This window comes from Nuphar pumila, chromosome 10 (genome assembly GCF_984573655.1).
Source record: "Nuphar pumila chromosome 10, dmNupPumi1.hap1.1, whole genome shotgun sequence".
Classification (NCBI taxonomy): domain Eukaryota; kingdom Viridiplantae; phylum Streptophyta; class Magnoliopsida; order Nymphaeales; family Nymphaeaceae; genus Nuphar; species Nuphar pumila.
Genome location: NC_143258.1, coordinates 112,031,319 through 112,053,043, shown reverse-complemented (window position 1 = coordinate 112,053,043; position 21,725 = coordinate 112,031,319). Strand labels below are relative to the sequence as shown.

General features: G+C 36.5%; 1 protein-coding gene across 1 annotated transcript; it reads left to right on the top strand.

Annotated features, from left to right (window-relative positions):
- Positions 1–19,542: 19,542 nt before the first annotated feature.
- LOC149827935 (uncharacterized) lies at positions 19,543–20,758 on the top strand. The gene has a single exon (XM_090018294.1). It carries the CDS (start codon positions 20,076–20,078, stop codon positions 20,484–20,486), a length of 411 nt encoding a protein of 136 aa, XP_089874420.1. The 5' UTR covers positions 19,543–20,075; the 3' UTR covers positions 20,487–20,758.
- Positions 20,759–21,725: the final 967 nt, after the last annotated feature.

Sequence of the window (21,725 nt, the reverse complement as noted above, 5' to 3'; positions counted from 1 at the left end):
ATAGGTAATTCTAGAACAAACGAGTCTAGCAAAAGGTGAGTCCCCAAGACCTTATATTTCAAAGCTTGGTCTGAAGAACGACACCACATTAGCCTCATAAAGTCTTTCACCTGAGTTGTGAGACGAACAACTCTAGCATAGGTGAGTCCACTATGAGATGAACTCCTAGGACCTCGCATTTCAAAGACCAATTCAAGAAAGAAGATGTGCTAGCATAGGTCAGGAGAAATATGGAAAGGATGAAGGATAAAATAAGAAAAATCCAAGAACAATTGAGATGGGAACATGCAAGAGCTGAAAGAAGATCCCGAAGAGCTTATGATAAAGAATATGAAAAAATACTGTCTGATAGAGAGATCAGAAGAAGAACCAAACAAACTCTGGAGCCACAAGAGGATAGAAAGTGCAGTCTGTGGGGAGAGTCATAAGTGTCTAATCTAGAGAGAAGAGTTCACAGACCTCGGTTGACCCGACCGGTCCAAACCATGTCATCAAAGGCGGACAAAAAAATCAAATCCCTAGAAGACATGGTCAAGAGCTTAACATTAAGAATGAGATACATGGACATGGATCAGAGTAAATACTCCATGGACAACTTTTTTTCTGAAGGATATGACGAAGATAATGATACAACCCCTAAGTTCTTTAAATTCAGTAAGAAAGGGGACCCAAGGACTCACTTGTCTTTGTTTATGAGAAATATGGATAAATAACAAAATAACGATAGGAGGCTAATTAATTATTCACAAAAGTCTGAAAGGAGAGGCATTAGAATGTTTTGCCATCCTAAACCTCTAAAACAAAAGGGAGTTCATGCAGATCATAAATTTGTTTATGGAGCAATTTAGGTTTAATGTTGAAGCCCTTCCCACCATTAGCCAATTATACAACCTGAAACAGAAAAAAGAGGAAGGTGCCCATGAATTCATCAACCGGTAGCAGTCTATGGTCAGGATAAAAGAGTCGATCTTTGATTTTCATGCACTGGTAATCCTGATAAACAACTTCTCTTAACTTCTATGAAACCTGATCAATATAGCTCAGGTTGAAACTTATGATGAACTCATCAAGAATGCTACAACCTTTAAGGTATGCATCAAGAGGGGAGTGTACGACGGGTTTCTCAAGAACAACAAAGAGCACAATATCTATAGGAAGTCAGACTCTTATAAGGGCTAGGTCAATGTTGTAAGAACCATAGGATAGAATTTTAAAAAGAACAACGATAAGGGATGGAAGACAAACAATCAAAATGATTTTCCAAAGAGAAAAAATGAGAACGGATATGGGGGTCATCCTAAGTGGATCAAAGATTAGACATTTGCCAAGCTTTAACAACCTCTATCACAGGTCATGGATTTGCTATTACAAGATGACCTACTCAGACCACCCGAAGTGTCTAGCCCACCACAGATGAAGAGAAACAATTTGACTAAGTATTGTCGATATCACAGAGTTATAGGACATAATACTGAAGAATATTTTATCCTAAGGCATATTATCCAAGACCATATAGACAGTAGGGAACTGCTTCTGAATGAAGAACGACCAGAGCCAAGCAACAACGACCGCACCACAAAAAGGCAGTTTCGGTTTATGAAGTGAGTAAAAATTGGTTCTCGATAAACAATATAGAACAAGGGTCTTCCGTCAATATAATGGGCTATATTTCACGAGCCCTCATCTGCAGCAAATGTTCATGTTCAATGCCTCTGTTACTCCCAAATTTGTTACCAAGGAGGGCAAAGGGTACAAGAAAGAGAAATTCTATGAGAGAATCACGTAGTCAGTCAGATAAACGTGATGCATCTGGACCCACCTAACAACAATCACATAAGGGTCCCTTCCCTAATGTTCATCATGAAAAAGGACAAGGTCCCTGTACAATCTCCATTGTCCAAACCCGAGGGGCAAACTAACATTTCAAGAGTTCAGTCAAAAGAAAAAATGGCTTTGTCAGTAAGCTTAATTGTAAGTGGGGCATCATCAAGTACATGCCAATTGTTAGTCAGAGACCTCTCTAAAAAGCCTAAAGTTATAGGAAATCCTCTCCCAGACGCACTCAGAGTAGGAACCCAAAGACTTAATCATAATAGACCCAAATAAAAAAAAAGGCAAAAATAAAAAACTCTCTTGGGTTCTGAAGGACAAATTTTGAGAAAAGAGCCACCACCATAAGCTTAATAAAAAGACTAGTCACATCATAAAACGCAAGACTGACTCTCCCCCTACAAGGACTCAACCTAGGATGGAGAAAGCTACAAGACTGCCTAGACTTCGTTGTCTCTCCTTCAGCAAAAGGAAGACACCTTGCTTATAACAAGGTTTCCACAAGTCAGAGCAAAACCACAATAGTATGGAAGGAGAAGGACGTCCAGCATGGGTCATCATCCCACAACCCCAGGTAAGCCTCCAAGACCTGAACTTTGTAAATAGCTTTTTAAAAAACCAAAAAATTAAAAAATTAAAATCCAAAAAAAATAAAATATTCCAAAAAATAATAATATATAAGAAAATTAAAAAAAATTAATGGTCCAACCTATATACTTCATTACAGGAGCATGTTATTCTTGATGACAAAACCAAGAAAGCTTTTGTCATGTTTTCAGACCATTCTCAATGATGCTTTTATGTCCAAAATCATTTGGGGGCATGTCAAAGGAGTTTGAACCTACCTAAAACCCAATGATAGAGCATTGTAAAGTCATTTCAAAGTTTACATTTCTTAAACAATAAGAAACCTTTAGCAGCCAAGCATATATCCCAATCTGGTTTGACCTCGTTTAACAAGACCCAAATGGCCTTAAAATCTTGTTTTACCTTTGGACACAGGCTCGACCTTGTTCGATGAGACTACACAGTGATCTCCACATCCCAGTTGTCTCGGACACTGATCCAACCTCGTTTGGAAAGACCACAAATGGTCTTGATACCCCAGTCATCCTTCAACTGATTCAACCTTGTTCGGTAAGACCCACAATGGTCTTGGCAATCTAGTTCACCTTGACTCCCATAAATCATAGAAAGATGATAGAACTTTATCATGATGCAAAACATATCATCAAAGCTTATAAATTTCTCCTAAAACAGATTCAACTCTCTTTACATTAGTCTTTCCTACAAGTGTATCCCTACATACAGAAGTCTATCACGTAAGACATCAAAGTCTTGAGAAAAGATAAGGCAGTAATACAATTATGTCAAGAGACTTTAATCCAATGATTTTGTCCCATGAGCTTATAAGGATGAATTATAGGAGCACAGGATTTTTATCGAGGCATAAATGCATATTCAATGGAAACTCACCTAGGCGGCCAACTCTCCAGAAAAAGAGGTTTGGTGTTGAATACCTTCAATGCTTATCAACTTCATTGGATGGTCTCTGAGGAGCCTTTTCTTTCATCTCAAGGGAAAACATCAAAAGAAAAAAAAGAAGGAAAAGAGAAGAAAACAGAAACCAATATTCACCTTTGGATCTATGGCATGGTAACAGGCTTCAGTCATATGATTGCCTTAGGAGCAGAGCTTGGAATAAAAAAAATTAAAGTTAAAAGAAAATCAATACTTACTTCTAGACTTATGGCAAGGTAGTAGGCTCCGATCATATGGCTTTTAGAGGTAGAGGTTGGATAGCTAGAGGCATTTTTCCTAGACTGAAAATCTATGAAACCCATGGTTGTCAGGCCTCAAGTCAAAGGATAACAAAAGTAAAAAATAAACCCTTCCTAGATAAAAATAAAGACTCTAGAAAACGTACCTAGAGGTAGGTGCACTTCAATGCATTTTTATCAAACCCTAGTCTTTTAGAGTTTAAACCTTAGTGTAGAACATCAGACCTAACATGAATGCTTTAAAACCTAATCTCATGTCCCTATAACTAGTCACTTGAAACCAAGGCAAAATTAGAGGAGAAAAATACCAGTAAAGCTAAGTGTCATCATCTTAGACCAATCTGAGAAGAGGAAAATCTAAAGTGGAGGAATCTTGTTAGAAAGATTCTAATTTTTGAAAAATTATAAAAGTCCTTGACTTTATGTGATCAATCATTTATAGTTGTCATAGGCTACCCACTTTATTACAAATGCATGAGTCTCACTGTATATCATAAAAGATCATTGCATACATCAAAGAGTCTAGCCATATGGATCTTGAGTCTAAGAAGTATGTAGAAAGGTTTGCCCTCTATTTGGTGCTACCTGACCAGAGTATGTCTAACTCCCCTTATTGGTGCAAGAAATCTTACATCTAAATTGATCATCTTAGGAAAGGTATTTTCACCATAAGACCTTATTGAGGCAACTCTACTCTATCCATGAACTTATAAGAGGTGTAGGACTCTTGGTATTTGCCCTCAGAAATTCTAAAAAAATAAATAAAAAATATCTAAAATCAAAATGGGCCTAAAAAGCATGAAAGAAAACAATATTTTTCTTGTACTATCCATGCCTAATGCCCAACATTTTTTCTCTAAACAAAGTATTTCTCAAACCAATCTAGCGTCGCTCGATAAGACCACAAATGGTCTAAAAAATCTAGTTCATTTTATGACACTAGCACCAACTTCGCTTGACAAAATCACCAAATAGTCTTGTCAATCCAATGTCCTTGGATTGATTTGACCTCATTCGGTGAGACCCATAATGGTCTCAAAAGCCCAATTCTACTCTTCAAATGCTGGCACTGACCTCGTTTGGTGAGACCAATTACAATCTCGACAATTCAATTTTTCTTCAAACATTAGCCCATTTTTGTTCAGTGGAATTGAATTTAGTTTCGACAACCTAGTGTTCCAAACCTTGAATGTTTACTTCTTTGTTATAAATCAATTCATACCGATTAATAACAAAGATGGGCATATGTAGACACCAAAAAATTCATGATGCCTAAACACTAACATCTTTTAAAGATAAGTGTTTACAGGTACCAAATTGGACCCCTTCTCACTAGACAATAAAACAAACATTGTCATTCATCACTGGACGATAGAATAGGCACTATTGTCCAGAACCAGGAACGTCATCCATTGCTGGACGATAGAACACGTAGTGTTGTCTGCTAAGGGACAACATGATTAGAATGTTGTCCGCTATATTGAACACATGGATAAGCCTGAGCTTATCCCTATCTGATTCCAACCACGTGGCATGTCTCCCAGGGTGGAAGGACTCCTCTTTGGATGACTTTTTATATGAGAAAACTCTCTTGGATGAGTGCAATGAACTCTATAAATAGGGGATTACCCCTATACCTTGAGTATATGAAAATTATTAAAAGAACTAAAAATTATTGGAAGATATGTAAATTATCAAAAAATATAAAAATCTCATACCTACATGCTGGCTTTGAAGATCAAGCCTACCTAAGCCTTGCTGACACGTTGTCCAAACGCCATTGAAGAACGCCTACATCTATATGATATTAGACAGAAGAATGAGCTTGAATGATAAAACAGACCATTGAGTCTGAAAAAGGTAGTTTTTCATATCCATAATCCGCTTATTTCTATTTCATATATTCTTTGAATTAGGTGCTTATACACATTTATAACTTTTGATCACATATTGGAATTTGCGAAGATGCGATTCAAGTTACGAAGATTAAGAAAACCTGCCCCATCTTTACCTAACCATCATGTGAAGGATGATTGAAGTTTGCAATGGTGTTTTCTACGATTTCAATGAATCCAGGTAAGTCCCATATTCCCAATGTTCAAATTTATTCACTAATAGTAGACTTTCAAACTCAAGCTTTATATAGGCGAGTACAAATTATCCCAATACATGGAAAGATGATCAAACAAAGGCTCACTAGTATCTGGTAACACAATCCAATCGTCATAAGCTTACAACTATAGCAAAACATACATCAATGCATCATATTTTCGTTGTTAAGGTAACTTGAGCTAACACTTCACGTATTGTACCATCACAGTACCAATATCTTAGCCAAGGCACAACTATCACCACAAAAAATGATATACAATCAATCGAAAAACATACCCTGTAGGTATTGTCACCCTAGCTCAAAGCTCATAGTACCCTTAGGTACGAGCCACAAGAACAATGTCCACGTACTCAGGTGCAGACAACAAAGTACCATAAAGTACCACTCTGTTATCATTGCAAAATTTTACTTTTGTAAGTCAAACTGACCTTTAAAAAAGTTTTGAAGATAACTCACCTCCATTTTGAAAAAATTGTGAGAAAAATCTGAGGAACAAGACTCGCCTGTCAGTATGAGGTTCAACCGTTCCTGACGCCATAACCAGAAGTAATCAAACCAAGAATCAATCATGTGCTTTGCTTTACTCAACTGTCTAAATCGATGTTCTATTTTCTAAATGCACAAAGAATCAGGCATGTGCTATGAACTTTAGAAAATGCAAATTGAAAACATGATGTATGCTTCGAATATTTGAAAGTACTTGAAAAAAGGGACACTTTAAAAATCGTGAGCCACATTTGAAAAATATTTCTGAAGAAAGGAAAATCGTGAATTGGACTCAGAAAAGATAGAAAATTTCTTGAAAATCACAGAGGTTTCTGAGAAAACCGATTATGAGGAGAAAGACTTAGAGAAAAATGATTTTTTCTGATATAAAATTGAAAAATATCAAAAGAGATGGGCGTGTGGCCCTGTGAAAGTCTTTTCATAATGCAGTCTAACCTAGATGATGCATGAATGCAATTTTGAGAAAATATTTTCTGAAGAATTTATAGAAAATCATTGACAAAAGGATTTTTTTGTGTCTTATAGAATTTAGATGAAATATATTCGCCACATATCCCTGACTATGGCCACGAATATGTATTGAATATAGTTTATTCGATTCTAAAAGGGGAAAATACTTAGAAAAGTTTTGAAAAATGTGTCATAATTTTTGAAAATAGCCTAAGAGTGTAGGCTCTTTGTGGCTTAAAAGAAGATGATAAATCTGGATATTGTTTGTATTTTGACTATGGCTACAAATATGAACTCTATCGAGTTTATTAACTCTTTAAAAGCAAGTGCACGTGCCATTCGTGTAGACCATGGTGGATTTGAATATGCATGAATCATTATTCATCACACGATTAATATTATCGAAAATAAACTATATGCAATGCAACCCTAATCTAAGCAGGAAAGTAAATTCTTATTCCAAATTTATAATTTAATTTATATCAATAATTGAAAAAAATAAATACAAAAAAAGGAAAAATTTAATCAAGTGTCCCTGTAAAATTAGAAAACTTGTTAGTGGACATATGTTGGCTTTTGAGGATTTATCCCATAATATCAGAAATTAAGGGATTTATCCGGATATAAACCTTTTCCCATGCTTCTCTGAGATAAACACAATAAAGAATGATTCAGAATTGAATAAATAATAAAAATAAACAACTTTGAAATTCAAAATTTAGAAAAAATAACTAAAATACCCTTGAAAATTGACCTTTATTGCAAAACAGGGTTTAAAACAGGGTTTTTTACAAAAGATTTTTATAAATCGTTTAATCTGGGGACTAAATTGATTCAAAACAAAGCCAAATCGAGTGGAGAACACCCTGATATGATTATTAACATGATCAAATTCTAAAAATATAAAACTTTTCATAAAAAATGAAATATTAGAAAATTATTGATTTTTGCCTGTGTTTTAGTTGAAGCAGGACTCCGCAAGCATCCTGTTTTTATGAAATAACTAAATAATGCATCAAATGAATTCTAAAATTTATAAAAATAGACATGAATACTTCTAATAACCCTAAAATTAAAATGCATTCAAAAAATATAATTTTGGGATTTTTTGAATATAAATATTAAATAAAAAGATAAAAAAATATGTGATTTTACCTGCGGTCACGTACCTATCGCAGTGTCAGGCTTGAATCAGATATTAAACAACCATAAAAATTTATGAAATTTGGCAAAGAGATACTAGACAAATTAATAAAAACAACCCTTTTTAAAGATCTTGGATACAATCTTTGGTTACGGAAAAATGATTCTGACTATACATACTTGATTCTGGTCTATGCATAACGATGCAAAATAGGCAGATCTGGTTTTGGGCTCAGAGAAATATATCAAACCAGCATCAAAATTTATAAATTTTACAGAGGCAAACTAGAAATTATAACGAAAATAACCCTTTTACGGATTAGAAAAACAATCTTCGGTGAGAGAGAAATCGTTCTGGCAAGTTGAACCATTATTCAAATCAAGATTTTCACTCAAGAAATACAGGTTCTGATTGCGAGCCTCAAGAAAATAGAAATCCGCGGTGAAAATTTATAAAAATCACAACATAAAAATAGACATGCATACAAATCAGTGGATTTTTACGAATCGTTGATATAATCTCAAGTGAAGGAGAAATCACTCCGACAAGTGGACCTAGGCCCTAAATTGGGTATGTCAGTCCAAGAAACACAGGTACTGTTGTTGGATCAAAGAAACAGAGAAATCCATCATAGAAATTTATAAAAAATTCACATATTTAAGTAGACATTATGAGGAGTACGCTACTTTTTATGGATCATCGATCTAATCTTCGATGAGGGAGATATGACCTCAGAAAGATGCTTTTGGATTTTCATAGCATTTTCCCGACTCAGAAAATATGTTCCGACTTTGATTTTTGAACACAGGGTTAAAGACCTTTAAAAATCTCAAATTTTTTTATTGAAAACTGTAGGCACATGCATGATTTCACCATAAAAAAAATAGATTTTATTAACATACATAAACTGGCAAAATAATTACATTAACCGATGGTTAGATTTATGAATAACGAATCTAAAACCCTAGAACAAAATAAAATTGATTATTCATGCTAAAAATATAAAAAAACATGTAAATAATACAATGAATCATGATTTGATTCTTGAACAACTAAAATAAACATGAATATGATGAAATAAACAAAAAAAAAATCAGGGAAGCATTGTTGAGATTTTGATTTAGCCATTAAAAGAGGGATTCAACCTATAAAAAGGTCGAATCTCGATCTTTTTTAGGCATTTAACATATAAACGATTTGCCAATTATTCTAAAGGATCAAAATGTGTAAAACCTCATGGATGATCAGTATATCCTCATCTTGAATAATTTTTAGGGTTCCTTGAATGGAAATATATAAAAAAATTCTAACAAAGGGGGAGGCAATGGGGATTTTAATAAAAAGTAAATAATCAAATGAGAGAAGGAAGGTTTACCTTAGATCTTCAATGGAGGCTGCTGGAGAAGGAAGAAGAAGAGCTAGAGAGGGAAAGAACACATGCTGATCAAAATCCCCATGGTGGGTATTTATAGTTTTTCAAAAAACCTAATTAAGAGAGTTGGATTTGTTTTAAAGAGTTTCAAAAAAATCCAAAACTAAAAGGGGCGATTTTTCCTTGAAATTCTAACCTAAACAAGACTCTAACTAATTAATCCTGATTGAATCCTAATTAACCTCTGAAAATCTCAAATGTGGTGCCACCTAATGTGGGTCCACATTTGGTTTTTAAAACTCTAATTAAAAGTTAAAAACCAAAGTTAAAAATACTAAAGTGAAAATGGTGTTTTAAAATCAATTTTGACTTTTTTTAAACTTCTAATTTAAGTAGGACACTAACAAAACCTAAACTAACCTAAATATCCTCAAATGTGGTGCCACCTACTTTGGGCCTCATTTTATTTTTCAGAAAACAATTTTGAAAACTTGAAAATAAAGGGGTTAAAAATGATTTTTTTTTTAAACCTCAAAAGGACACCTAGACTCACTAATATTTTTGTATTTTTGAAATGTGTAGAACATGAAAATGAAATGAAATTGGATAAAAGATGAAGAATTAGGGTTTGCACCCTTGCAGGGTGGGCCTCACATGAAGAAAGTTGATAAAAATTGGAAATTGATTTAGAAATCAAGTTTAAAACAAATCCAGATCATTTTTCTAAGAAAAATATTTTTGAAATAAGGAATGTAAAGCCCTGAAGAGTTGGCCAAATAACAAATGTCAATTTAAAACCCAAGTTTTTGGAATTAACTCGAAATAAGGTTTTAAAACTCGAATCTGGATTTGAAAATTTGAAAAACCAGAGTGCTGGATCTCGAAAATGACATGCAATACGACAAAATGACATGAAATGATACAAAATGATATGAAATGCGATGCAAAATATGAACCCTGGGTGAGGGATTTGAAGTCCGAGACCCCTGGCAGAGACAAGGAATTGAACATTTCTGTTCGAGAATAAAAATTGTTAATTGGATATCAGATCTGACACTAGATCCGATTGAATCTCAGATATATCTACGATTTTCAGAAAAGGAACCGATCTGAGCCCCGATTGATATTTGTAGCAGCTTAAGAAATGACAGAATGATATTTCAGACAAAATGATCCGAGAAATGATTTTGCCCCTGCAGGGCATAGAGTGATACAGGAAACAAGGTTTGAACGGGTTTCGACCAGTTTAAACTGAATCCTCGGGTTTCTAAACTCAAAGGAACTAAAATGACATTGACTCAAACAAACTCTTTGATCAGATGATTGAGAAATTGTACAATTCTTAGAGAAATGGTGAGAAATGACCACTGGAGTGAGGTGGATGACGATACTGAACTGTATTTGAGCTGGAATAAAGGTCAGTAATACTAAGATAAACTAAATCTAAAGCTCAAACACTAGCTCAACTAAAAAGGGTTAGCTCAATTTCAACTGAAATGAGCTGAAAAGGGCTAAAATGGACTCTGTCACTATAAAAAAATGGAATTGAGCTGGAACTTGAGCACTTGAATTTCTGATGAGATCAAGTTAGACACAAAGGAACATGATTAACTGAGATTGAAAGACTCAAGAACAATTGAATGGAATTCAAGCTAGAATTGAGCTCATTTCTTAGGAAATGAATCAATTTTAGTTGAAATGATTAGGAATGAACAATGTTTGCTCATCGTGAGCTCTGGTGAGCTAGAAATGACTGACATTCTAACTATTCTGAACTTAAAATGAGCTTGATTGACTCTGACTGACAGAGATCTAAGGTTATCTAGGGGTAAAATGGTAAATTTTTGGGTGAAAAGGGGTAACATGGTACCTAAATTGGGACAAACCTATGGCTAGACTCATACACTAACCCACAAGGGTTGGCATTTGCAAAAGGGGTGTCTGAGAATGAATGAGGAAAATTTGGGGTGTTTACACACTCCAATACCTAGTTTTAGGCTAAGACGTAGCACACACAACAATACTCAATATAAAGGCCAATTCAAGATACCCACTCGGTACTACGGATAAATACCCAACACAAATCCTATTAATATACGGGTCAACACCTGAGAAATCAAGTTCATGCTTTATTAATTCTAATATCCCTTATAAATCATTCATCTCAATTTTATATTGCTACTCTTGCAATATCTAACATTGGAGTAGTTGAAATCCAAGCATCACATATACGAAATATGACATTTAATCATACTCATATGCAAACAGTGATCTATTGCACAAACCAAGTTCTTCTTGTTCCAACATATCTCAAATTAGTTTCTCTTAGCTAAAAAACCACATGTCTCAGTAAGGATCAATCCCATTATCCATCTACACCTCATTCCTGGGCTGGTTCCATCAGATTTCTGGCTCAACAACCCATACCCAATCTCAAATCATTGTCCTATTTGCAATATGTATAAACAACAACATCACATGCATTCACATCTATGTATTGCCATATTTTTAATACGTTAATTAAAATGAAAAAACATAACCGCATCCATATGCATCACAACACACATGTATGCTTTCATACCACCCATGCGTTTAAACTACTTGGTCCTTCCTTGGACCACCAAACTCATACTAATGCACCAAACACGAAAATCTCAACAATCACAGGTCTTTTAGTCTGTTCTCGGGTTGATTTCCTTGAATCCCAAGCTCAAACCACTAAGAAAACACACTCTAGTAACACAGGAGTTGACCCTCCTAAGCATAAGAGTTGATTCTTCCCTCATCAAGAGTTGACTCTCTCAATAGGAGTCAACTCTTGGATCCAACCAAAATAAAAACAACAACAAGGAGTTGACTCTTTCAATAGGAGTCAACTCTCGAATCCAACCAAAATAAAACAACAAAAGGGAGTTGACTCCTTAATTGCAGAAGTTGACCCCTGATAACACTACATTCGGGTGTTATCCTTCAGAATATAAAAAACTTAGCTATCTACGCACCAAAAACATCCAAAATTCTTCACCACCATTTCAAGGGGTGTCTCAAATCGATCTAGCATATTTTTTTGCAGATTTTTCACAAGATCAAAATCTATAGAATCAGCCATTACTTGAAATCATGTTCCACCCAAAGACGCCATAGAAACCACATGAATAACTCTCATAATAAGGCTAAAAAGCCTTGAATCATAACTCATTCTATTGTAATCACAAAATCAATATGATAGTATGAATATTCCTCAAGAATTTTGATTCAAGAAACTCCTAAATAAGTAGGATAATCATATATTCACACATCATGCTAAAAACTCATGATCAATCATGCCATTCTCCCAAAATCAAAACATCATCACATGATTTTCCCAAAATCAACATCTTCTAAACATAATTTTGTTTTAATTTTAAGCATGATATCTACTCCCATGCTGCATGCTAGCAAGCAAATAGTGGAGTTATGGACCGTACCTCGAAATTGCCCAATACATCAAACTTACCTCAAGCTCTACACCACCAAAAACTTGTCGCTTCCTCCGAAAAGCTCCAAGACACTGAGAAAATCTTCTCCTACGATCCAACTCCACCAACAAGAGAGATGATGGAGAGAGAAGAGGTGAAGAACATGAGGGTGTGCAATTGATAGAAGAGGAGAGCGTACTATTGAGAGAGGGGGGATAACATGCATTAAGAGAGAGAGAGAGAGAGAGAGAGAGAGAGAGAGAGAAGCTTAAGAAAAAAACCCATTAAGAACAAGATAAGGGGGTGTAATGTGGCTACACAAGGGACAAGGTGGAGACCATGTGGCAGCAACAAAACTAGAGGACTTCTTAAACTGCCCCTAAAAGCAAACTAAATACCAAACATGCCCTTAGGTTGAAACCAAATAACAAGTATCACCACAAGAAAATCGTGGATTAGCGACGGACGCTATCCATAGCTAATCCGTCGCTAAGTCATCGCTAAACTGTTTAGCGACGGATTAGCAATGGATAGCGTCCATCGCGAATTTTTGCTCGCTAATTAGCGAAAAACCTTATCCGTCGTTATTGGCGTCGCTAATTTGCGATAGATTAGCGACGGAAATTATCCGTCGCTAATCCGTCGCTAAATTTTAAAAACAAAATAAAAAAAAAATCCGTCGCTAAGTAGCGTGCTCTCCGGCATCGCCGTCCTCTATGAACCGGCGTTTGCTTAGTTCGTATTTTTTTCTTCTTCTTCATTTTCGTGAATTCGCTTTACCTCTTCTTCGTTGTGGTTGCATTTCTAGGGTTTCATTTCGTGCATTCGGGGGAAGGGGAAAGTGAGAGATGGCGCAGGAAGGAGGGGAACACCAGAACGGGAGCGGAGCAGAGAGCGACGGCGAATCCGCTGCGAAGTTTTCGATGCTCAGGCCGAAGCTCGTGGTTCAGGCGCCGAGGCCAGCCGATGTTGTCGCCTTCTACAATGCGGCTTTCGGTGCCGAGGAGGTCGAGCGCTCCAACCACCCCAAGAAGAAGGCCGATCATGAGCTCCCTCCCATCCTCTTCTCTCGCCTCCGACTCGGCATCGTGGAGTTCCTTGTCGCCGACGAGACCGATGAGTCTGAAGCCGGGTTAGTCTCTCTCTCTCTCTCTCTCTCTCTCTCTCTCTCTCTCTCTCTCTCTCTCTCTCTCTCGTTACCTTGCTTCAGTATCCGAAGTCGGTTTAAATCGAGCGAGGTAAGTTTAAATTTCGAATGGGGAGAGGGAAAATTTCGCGCTCGGTTTAAATCGAAAATTAGCGACGGATTAGCGACGGAAAATTTCCGTCGCTAATCCGTCGCTAATTAGCGACGGATTTAGCGAGGGAATTTTTCCCTCGCTAAATCCGTCGCTAAAATGGTTTCTTATATTGAGGATTAGCGACAAAATAATTGGTGTCGCTAATCCATCGCTAAGTAGCGACGGATTAGCGATGCAAGTTTTTCATCGCTAATCCGTCGCTAATTAGTGACGGATTCATGAAATTAGTTTTCTCTAGCTAATCTGTCGCAAATTTACGACGGAAAAAATCCGTCGCAAATTTCCGTCGCTAATTAACAATTTTCTTGTAGTGTATGCCATCTTTCCTAAAAACCAAGGTCTTTACAAGTATTTTCATTTGTATCCCCAATGCCAAAAATATCCATGAACTTTCTCTAAAATATTAGGTATATCTCTTGCCCCCAAAGCCATCAACATTCTCAAAATAACTACTATGTCTCCAAATCACAACGAGTTTGATCCAAACCCAAATTCAACCATTTTAAGATCCAATTTCAATGATGACCAAATATTCATCAATATTAAACACCAAATGTGAAGGCTCACATTTATTTGAATAATCACATAAATAAAGGATCCAAAAATTTAGGGCATTACAGTAAAAACCCCTGAGGATGTGCATCACCATATCCTTGACACCAACTGACTTAGCAACCATGGCTAGTTGGTGCCTGATCGACTTAGCTTTTTGGAAGTATTCTTCAATGGACTTGTCACTCTAAAGCATAATATGTAGTTGACCTTTCAATTGCATGAACTTGAATATCATATATCTCTCTCTGAGCTTTTCAAACGTCAAACGATGTTCTTGAACCAATGACTTGTGTATGCACAGGTTCAATAAGAGACAAGATGATCCAGCTAAGTAAGAACTGGTCTCATCTTTTCTATGAAACATACTAAAGATTCAACTTTCTATTTTCATCCCAGTTAGTGTATTGATTTGGACATGTGTTCAATCCATCTATGAACTCTTCCACATAGTGTGATATAAGAAGGTGAGTGAATGGATACTAACATAGCATATAATTTTTTGTAATTAATTTGGTGGAGAGCAAATATTGAAGAGATCTAGGAGAAGGTAAACCATGTGAAGATGAGGTAGAAGAACTTATCTCAACTAGAACAAGGAGGATCCTTACTACGATGAATGCCCAAGATTGGGCTCTAATACCATAAAGAAATCAACAATCGTGTAGGTAATGAACACACGACTAAGACGTCGATTCTCATGTGAAGGAGAAATTCACACACTTCAAAATACACACTGAAATTTAATGTGGTTCGGTCCTAACAACATATGTGCATGATATATCTATCTCTCTCACACTTTTAACATGATATAGAGGTCCTCTATTTATAGAGAACATATTGCGAATTGGATAGCAATCAGTCTCCTTCTTGATAAGGATTCATATGGACATGTTTACATGGGAAGTTTCTTTTCATTAGAACTTTATTATCAAGATACATATCATGAGATTGGTTTCCTACTGTGAACATGCTCTCATTGGACGTTTCCTTCTTGGACTTGCTTTTGCTCTCGTTAGAAACGTCCTTCTTGGACCTGCACCCTTTAGACGTTGGATCCAGGTCATATGTCTTGACATATCTAACACATTAGAACAAGTTTTGCTTCTCTATGCATATTTGTACTCTTTAGGCTAGCCTTTTATCATGATTTTCCTTGCTTTCATGAGGTATCTCATAAATCTGGAGTTGATCCATCAAATACCAATGTACAAAGTAATCCTGTAACGCCCCAAAAATACCAACTTGAAATCCTTGGATTTTTAGAGATTTTTTTTAAAGGTTGTGCAAAGTAGAAAAATCAAAAGGGGAATTAGTTGGAAATCTTTGAGCAGGTTACAGGCCAAGAAGCTTAGCAATTGCAAAACTATAAATGAACTTCATAGTTACAAAATGAGACAAAGGATATACAATTCATTTTTACAAAATGTCACTCAAAATTAAATGGGACATTCTCCCAAAATGACTGTCAGAATTGCAAGGAGTCTAGAAGTGTGGGATCCAATCCTCGCAACATATCGAGCCCCATCGCACCACCTATCAATCACTTGCATCTCCATGAAACGGGGTCAGTACTCTTACGAGCTGGTGAGATAATATCCATAACTTACCATTTTATGAAAAACATAAGCAAGCTAAACTATCAATAACATTCTTTTGCAATAATTTAAACAAGTGCAACTATAAGCAAGTAAGAACAATGAGCATGTAAAAACCAATTTAATCGCAAGATTAGCATTGAGCAGTGAGTGACAACAACAAATGGCTAGCATGCTTTAAATGATGAAATTAAGTAAGCATCTTGTAACGAACATACAATTAAGAACCACAACTAAGCAATGAGCTACAACATCAAGTATTCAACATGCACTTAAAGCATAATCAAAAGCAATTAAGCAAGTAAACAATTAACCAATTAAGAAATAAACTATGATGGAAAACATCAAACTCATGAGTCAGCAGTTAGCAAGTTAGTTTAATTGTTCTGTCTTGATTACTCCTTCGGGTATGCGAATGAACCTCGCATTCTGTGAAAAATACCGTCGATGTTTGTTATTTTATTTTATATGATAACCGGAGTACCTACAGACAGAGTAAACCTCATGTGAGCGGCTCGTGACTGAGAGAAAACCTCACATAGGTACAGATTGCCATCCACACTATTGCAGTAGATGAGGTACCTCAATAGGTAACCTCGACCTCCCTAACTATGAGTGACTGGAGGTCAAAAGATGTCATTGCTCCTTAAATATGTCATAAAATCGATCAGTTACTCAGGGTTGTATCATCCACCCTCTCGAAGGTGAACCATTTTGCTGCAACACTCTAGTAGAGACACCTCTTGCGACAGCAGTCTGTTCTGTAGAACCAAGTGTTCTGGCCACGTGTATTTTACTGTAAAACTCTATGTTGAAATTGCATTCCATTATTGCGTTGCGGAAACACCTTGCACATGGTTCCTATAAAGAAAATGAGCTAGGTGGCATGAGCCACCATTAAGGCTAAGGAAAAATACAAAACACAAACAAGTATACGAAGGTTCGAAAAAACACACTTAAATAACAAAATAAATAAAATAAAAATGAAAGAAAAGGGATGAATCTCACCCCGGGATTAAGTAGGCCTTTTCTATGATGGTGACGAGCATGGTGGACCTCGAGCAAAAATTCGACTAAGCGTGAACTCAAGAAAGCTAAGTGAGATAAGGGATCTGGGTCATGTGCTAGGTTAGATAGGCTTAGCTAAGCTATACCTACCTAAACAGGTCAGGGCGCTAAGCTTTAGAAGGCTAGGGTGAATAGGGAATTCTGCTAAGTGAGGTGTGCTTCTAGATCTTCAATACTATATACCGAATTGGGGAGACCAAACCCCTATACATAGAGTTTCTGGCATATACAAGTATTGTTCTTATGTATTTGGGATTCAAAGTGCCATATCCGTCCATAATTGAGGTGACAAGATATGATTGGTCAGGGGTTTAGAGGTTTCTTTTTTATTGGCTGGAGGTTCCCTGGTCTGAAGATTAAGAGATAGACAAGAAACCTTTAGGATTATAGAAACTTAATGCTAGGTTCATAAGTCTTATCTCATGAGTTTAAGGGATAAGGATAAAGACTTAGAAAGACTTATCTCCATATGGCATGTATTTTTGGACTAAACGAACCGCTAACGATATATGTTGTTAATGACACATAGTGCTAACGACAATCAAGATCTTCTAATGACAATTCATTTGTCATTAGAGGGATGCTGATGACACATCTCAGTTTTAGCTAGTTGTTGGCGATAATTAATGTGTCATTAGTAAAATATTAAAGACATATCTTAGTTTAAGTCAATTGTTAACAACACTTCCAAGTCTGCTAACGATAATTCATGTGTAGTTAGAGGTTAAGAGAAGACTGTCTTACTTTGACTTGTTTTGACCATAACTTTTGATTTTGATGTCAGATTAACCTAATTTTGTGCTTGTTTGAAAGCTAAAACACTTTAATTTAATTCATTAAAACTTTAGAATGTCATTTTGAAAGCCATAAATGAAGTTGAAGTTAAAATAACTTCAAAATGAGCTGCAAATGTTGAATCTTGATACGTGACTTTGACTTCTGACGTGAAATGACTTTGTCAAAATTGAGGTGTCTACAATAAGGTTTTTTCTCTTTGTGCATGATGTTTTCATCCTTTCTACCTCGACAATCAGTTTTGTCACTGGACTGCTCCCCATCAAATTTGGCTCGTCGGAATCCACAACCTAGTGCATCTCCCTCTGCTTTGGGCATTCCTGCATCCATGTGTTATAGTTCATATATTCAAGAAATAATCATGCACAAGCCATGGGCATAGAAAACATGCCTTTTCATGATTTTTGACATCCCATTCAAGCAAATAGTTTAGTTCATCTTATTCATTTCAACCAATCACAAATGCTAAAAAAATAATTTCAATTCATGATTTTTCTCCATTATTAAATCTTAAACCAAGAAGCAATTGCACATTCAAGTCTTGTGCCCCAAAAAAGCAAAAGCCCAATTTTTAGAAAATAGGAAGACTAGAATCAATGACAGAGAGTGAAAGAGAGAATGCTCACTCTAGCCACCAGCGACCAGCATGGGATTGACAAGCTTCTACGCATCTGGTCAATCTTTAGGCCATTGATGGGAGAAGAACCATGGGATTCGAATGAGGGTTTCCTAAAGTCTATTTAATTGTAGAAAAAACAAAAGAAAGGTAGTTTAATAAATCGAGAGCTCAAATCTCAGTGAGTATTTTTATACCATGTTCAAGTCGAGAGCTCAAACATAGCTCATGTGAACCCAGTAGAGCTTGAACAGCTAAGCTAATGTTCGAGTAGGCCTATTTGCCGCCCTACTAACAACAACCTAGATTTGTTAGGAACTCAACAAATTAACAATGATTTTTTGGAATGATGCCTAAGCAATGTGATCGGTTCGTATAGTGCGAGCCGAGCCATGAGCAGCTTGCTTAGCTTTAATGAGTTGAGCCTGAACATAGGGTGCTAGGCTCTGCTTGACTCGGGAGAGCTAAAAATATATATTTTTATGTATAATATATATTTTAAGTGTAATATATAAAACAAAACATAATATATATAAAGAGAAGGATGAATGAAAAATATAAACATAAAACATGAAATACTAAGTATAATATATAAACAAATTATATATTTTAAGAGCGATATATAAAAAAAAATATCTCATGTATAAATAACATGAAATGTTTTTCCATGAGCCAGCTCTTGTTTGGCTTGTCTCACTTAGCGTTTTCCAGCCCTAGGCCAGGGGAATGCCTAGCAAAAAGGCAGGGATGGATATAAAAATTGAAACAAAGAAGGATTAGATTTGTCAATTGTCCAAAAGTTAAAGTCGATAATGAAAAAGCCCCTTAATAAAATAAAACGAATATAGCACCAAATAACCGGTAGTCAGTGCACGTAAAGATGAGTTAAAGAAAAAGGGAAAAAAAAAGCCATTGAACAGCAGCTCTTTTAATCCAACCAATCCCAACCCAAAAAAATCCTCTCTCTCTCTCTCTCTCTGTTTTTCTTGGTTTGCTGTAACCATGAAGGTTCTAATCTTCAATTTTCACTCTCCTCACGACATGCCAACCGTGTGCCCATTTTGATCTATGTTTTCTTCACTGGTTTCTGGAAACACCTATTGTCTCAAAATCCAAAGAAAGGATTTTTCGAGTATTGGGTACTCTACAGACGTCTTCTTCTCTTTCCACTTTTTCTTCCGCGGTGGGAAATTGATATGTTAGCCTTTTCACCTTGTTTGCTTCCCTCTGTTTGTGCGTACTCTCGTTTCTAGCCATTTTCTTTTGATTTTTGCTGCTGCTGCTATGGTTGGTCTTGTGGGTAGTGGGCAGAGCAATCAACAAACTATTAAAATCTCATTTCTAGCATCACCATCTTCATTTTCTTGGGTGTTTTATGGTTTTCAGTTTCCGGTTTATGGGTATTAGACTTTAGAAGTGGTTAACGTCTCACTTCTGGCATCCGTAGTGCTCTTCTTTTGGGCCTTTTGGGTGGTGGGTGGTTGGGGGTCATGGGTAGAGGAAGAGGAAAAGGAAAAGGGAAAAAGCTAACTGCTGTGAGCAATCATGAAGAGCCAGGGAGTGGTGGGGAAGACTCAATCCCTGCTTATAAGAGGAGGGGGAGGCCCCAGAAGCCACTCAAGGATGAAATTGAAGAAGACGAAGTTGAGAAGGTGGAGGACGAAGAGCCTGAGACGGTGGCCAAGAGCAAGGAGATGAAGGCTCCAGCTGTTGAAGAGAACGGGAAGAAGAGGAAGAGGTTCCCTCAGATCAAGGAGAACGCGGACTTAAACGCAGACGAGAACGGTGGCCCCAGATCCGGCAACGAGGAGTCCGTCAAGCCCAATGGTTTCCGGCTTAACGGGAGCAGGCGGAAGAGCAAACCACGGCGTGCAGCCGAGGCAGTTGTTGAGTGCAAGTGATGGTTGGTTGTGCCTTCTGCAGCTTGCCTCCTCCTTTTGCTCCACAGGATTTTTGCTTGAGTTTGTTGTTGTTTAGTCTCCAATTAAATTTTTTGTTATATCTCCTTTTTGGTTCATTTTTATTTTTGTTGGTTGTTGGAGGCTTCAATTTGGAAATTGCGGAGAGAAGTATGTATTTTTCCGTTTTTATTGATTGAAGCCAGAAATTTGTTATTAGGTCCTTTAACCTGTTTTTGTTCTATGATCTATTTGATATAAAACATAAACCATAATTCTCTTTCTTTCCCTTTGTCGTATAGTTGTTTTTATCAATTCATTGTGGGTAACCTCTTTGCTGCGGTAATCTCTCATCTTTCATCATGTGCATAAATACCCAGACTGCATTCGATACTTGCAGAGATACCCATATGGGTTCATTTTAAAATTCATGGTCTATTTCTGTCTATGCATTTTCTTTAGAGAACATTTGTGCATATGTCTTTTGATTGTGGTTGCTTGTTTGGGATAATGTCCGGAGTCCCAGACTTGGTGGTTGTACTCATTGGTTGCTAAGAATGTGGTTTCTTCCCTCCCACCTATGTTGATTATGAGCTTGCAATGATGATATCCAAAAGGTTTAAGTTGTTATTGTGGTTGCACTTTTGGCTTGCAATAGTGCCTGTAGAATGTGGCTTTATAAGTATTTGGAAATGTTTTGAATGGGGTTCTCTTGATTGATCTGCCTTTTGACAACTAGTGTGTTTTCTCTTCTGTTCTTCTTGAATGATATGACTTGTGAGATATGAATCATGGACCTAGGAGCAACTTTGGGGAGCTGTGCTAGTGGATTCTTTATCTACTGGATTGTGTTGCTTGTTAGTTTTACTGGAATATCAGGCTTATCTTTTCATGATTTGATAAATTTTGCTCTTTCTAATTTCAGTTCAAACATCACTTGTGGCAGTTATAGCCTATTGTGAACCATGTGAAACTATTAGATTCAAATTAGCTTTCTCTTCATCTCCTAATGTTTGCTTTATGTCTAATAAACTATGGAATCACATTATTTCATTTTTATATAGCTCCATTTCATTTTAAAAACTACCTGAGCTTCCAACTCCATCCTCCTCTTCATCTTCAACAAGATCAGCAACATCTAGGCTCTTTGCATCTGCTACATTATCTCGAAGTGCTTCCTCCTTGCATCGTGGGTTGATAATGTCCTCATCAAGTTCTATTACATGATCTACAATGATGATG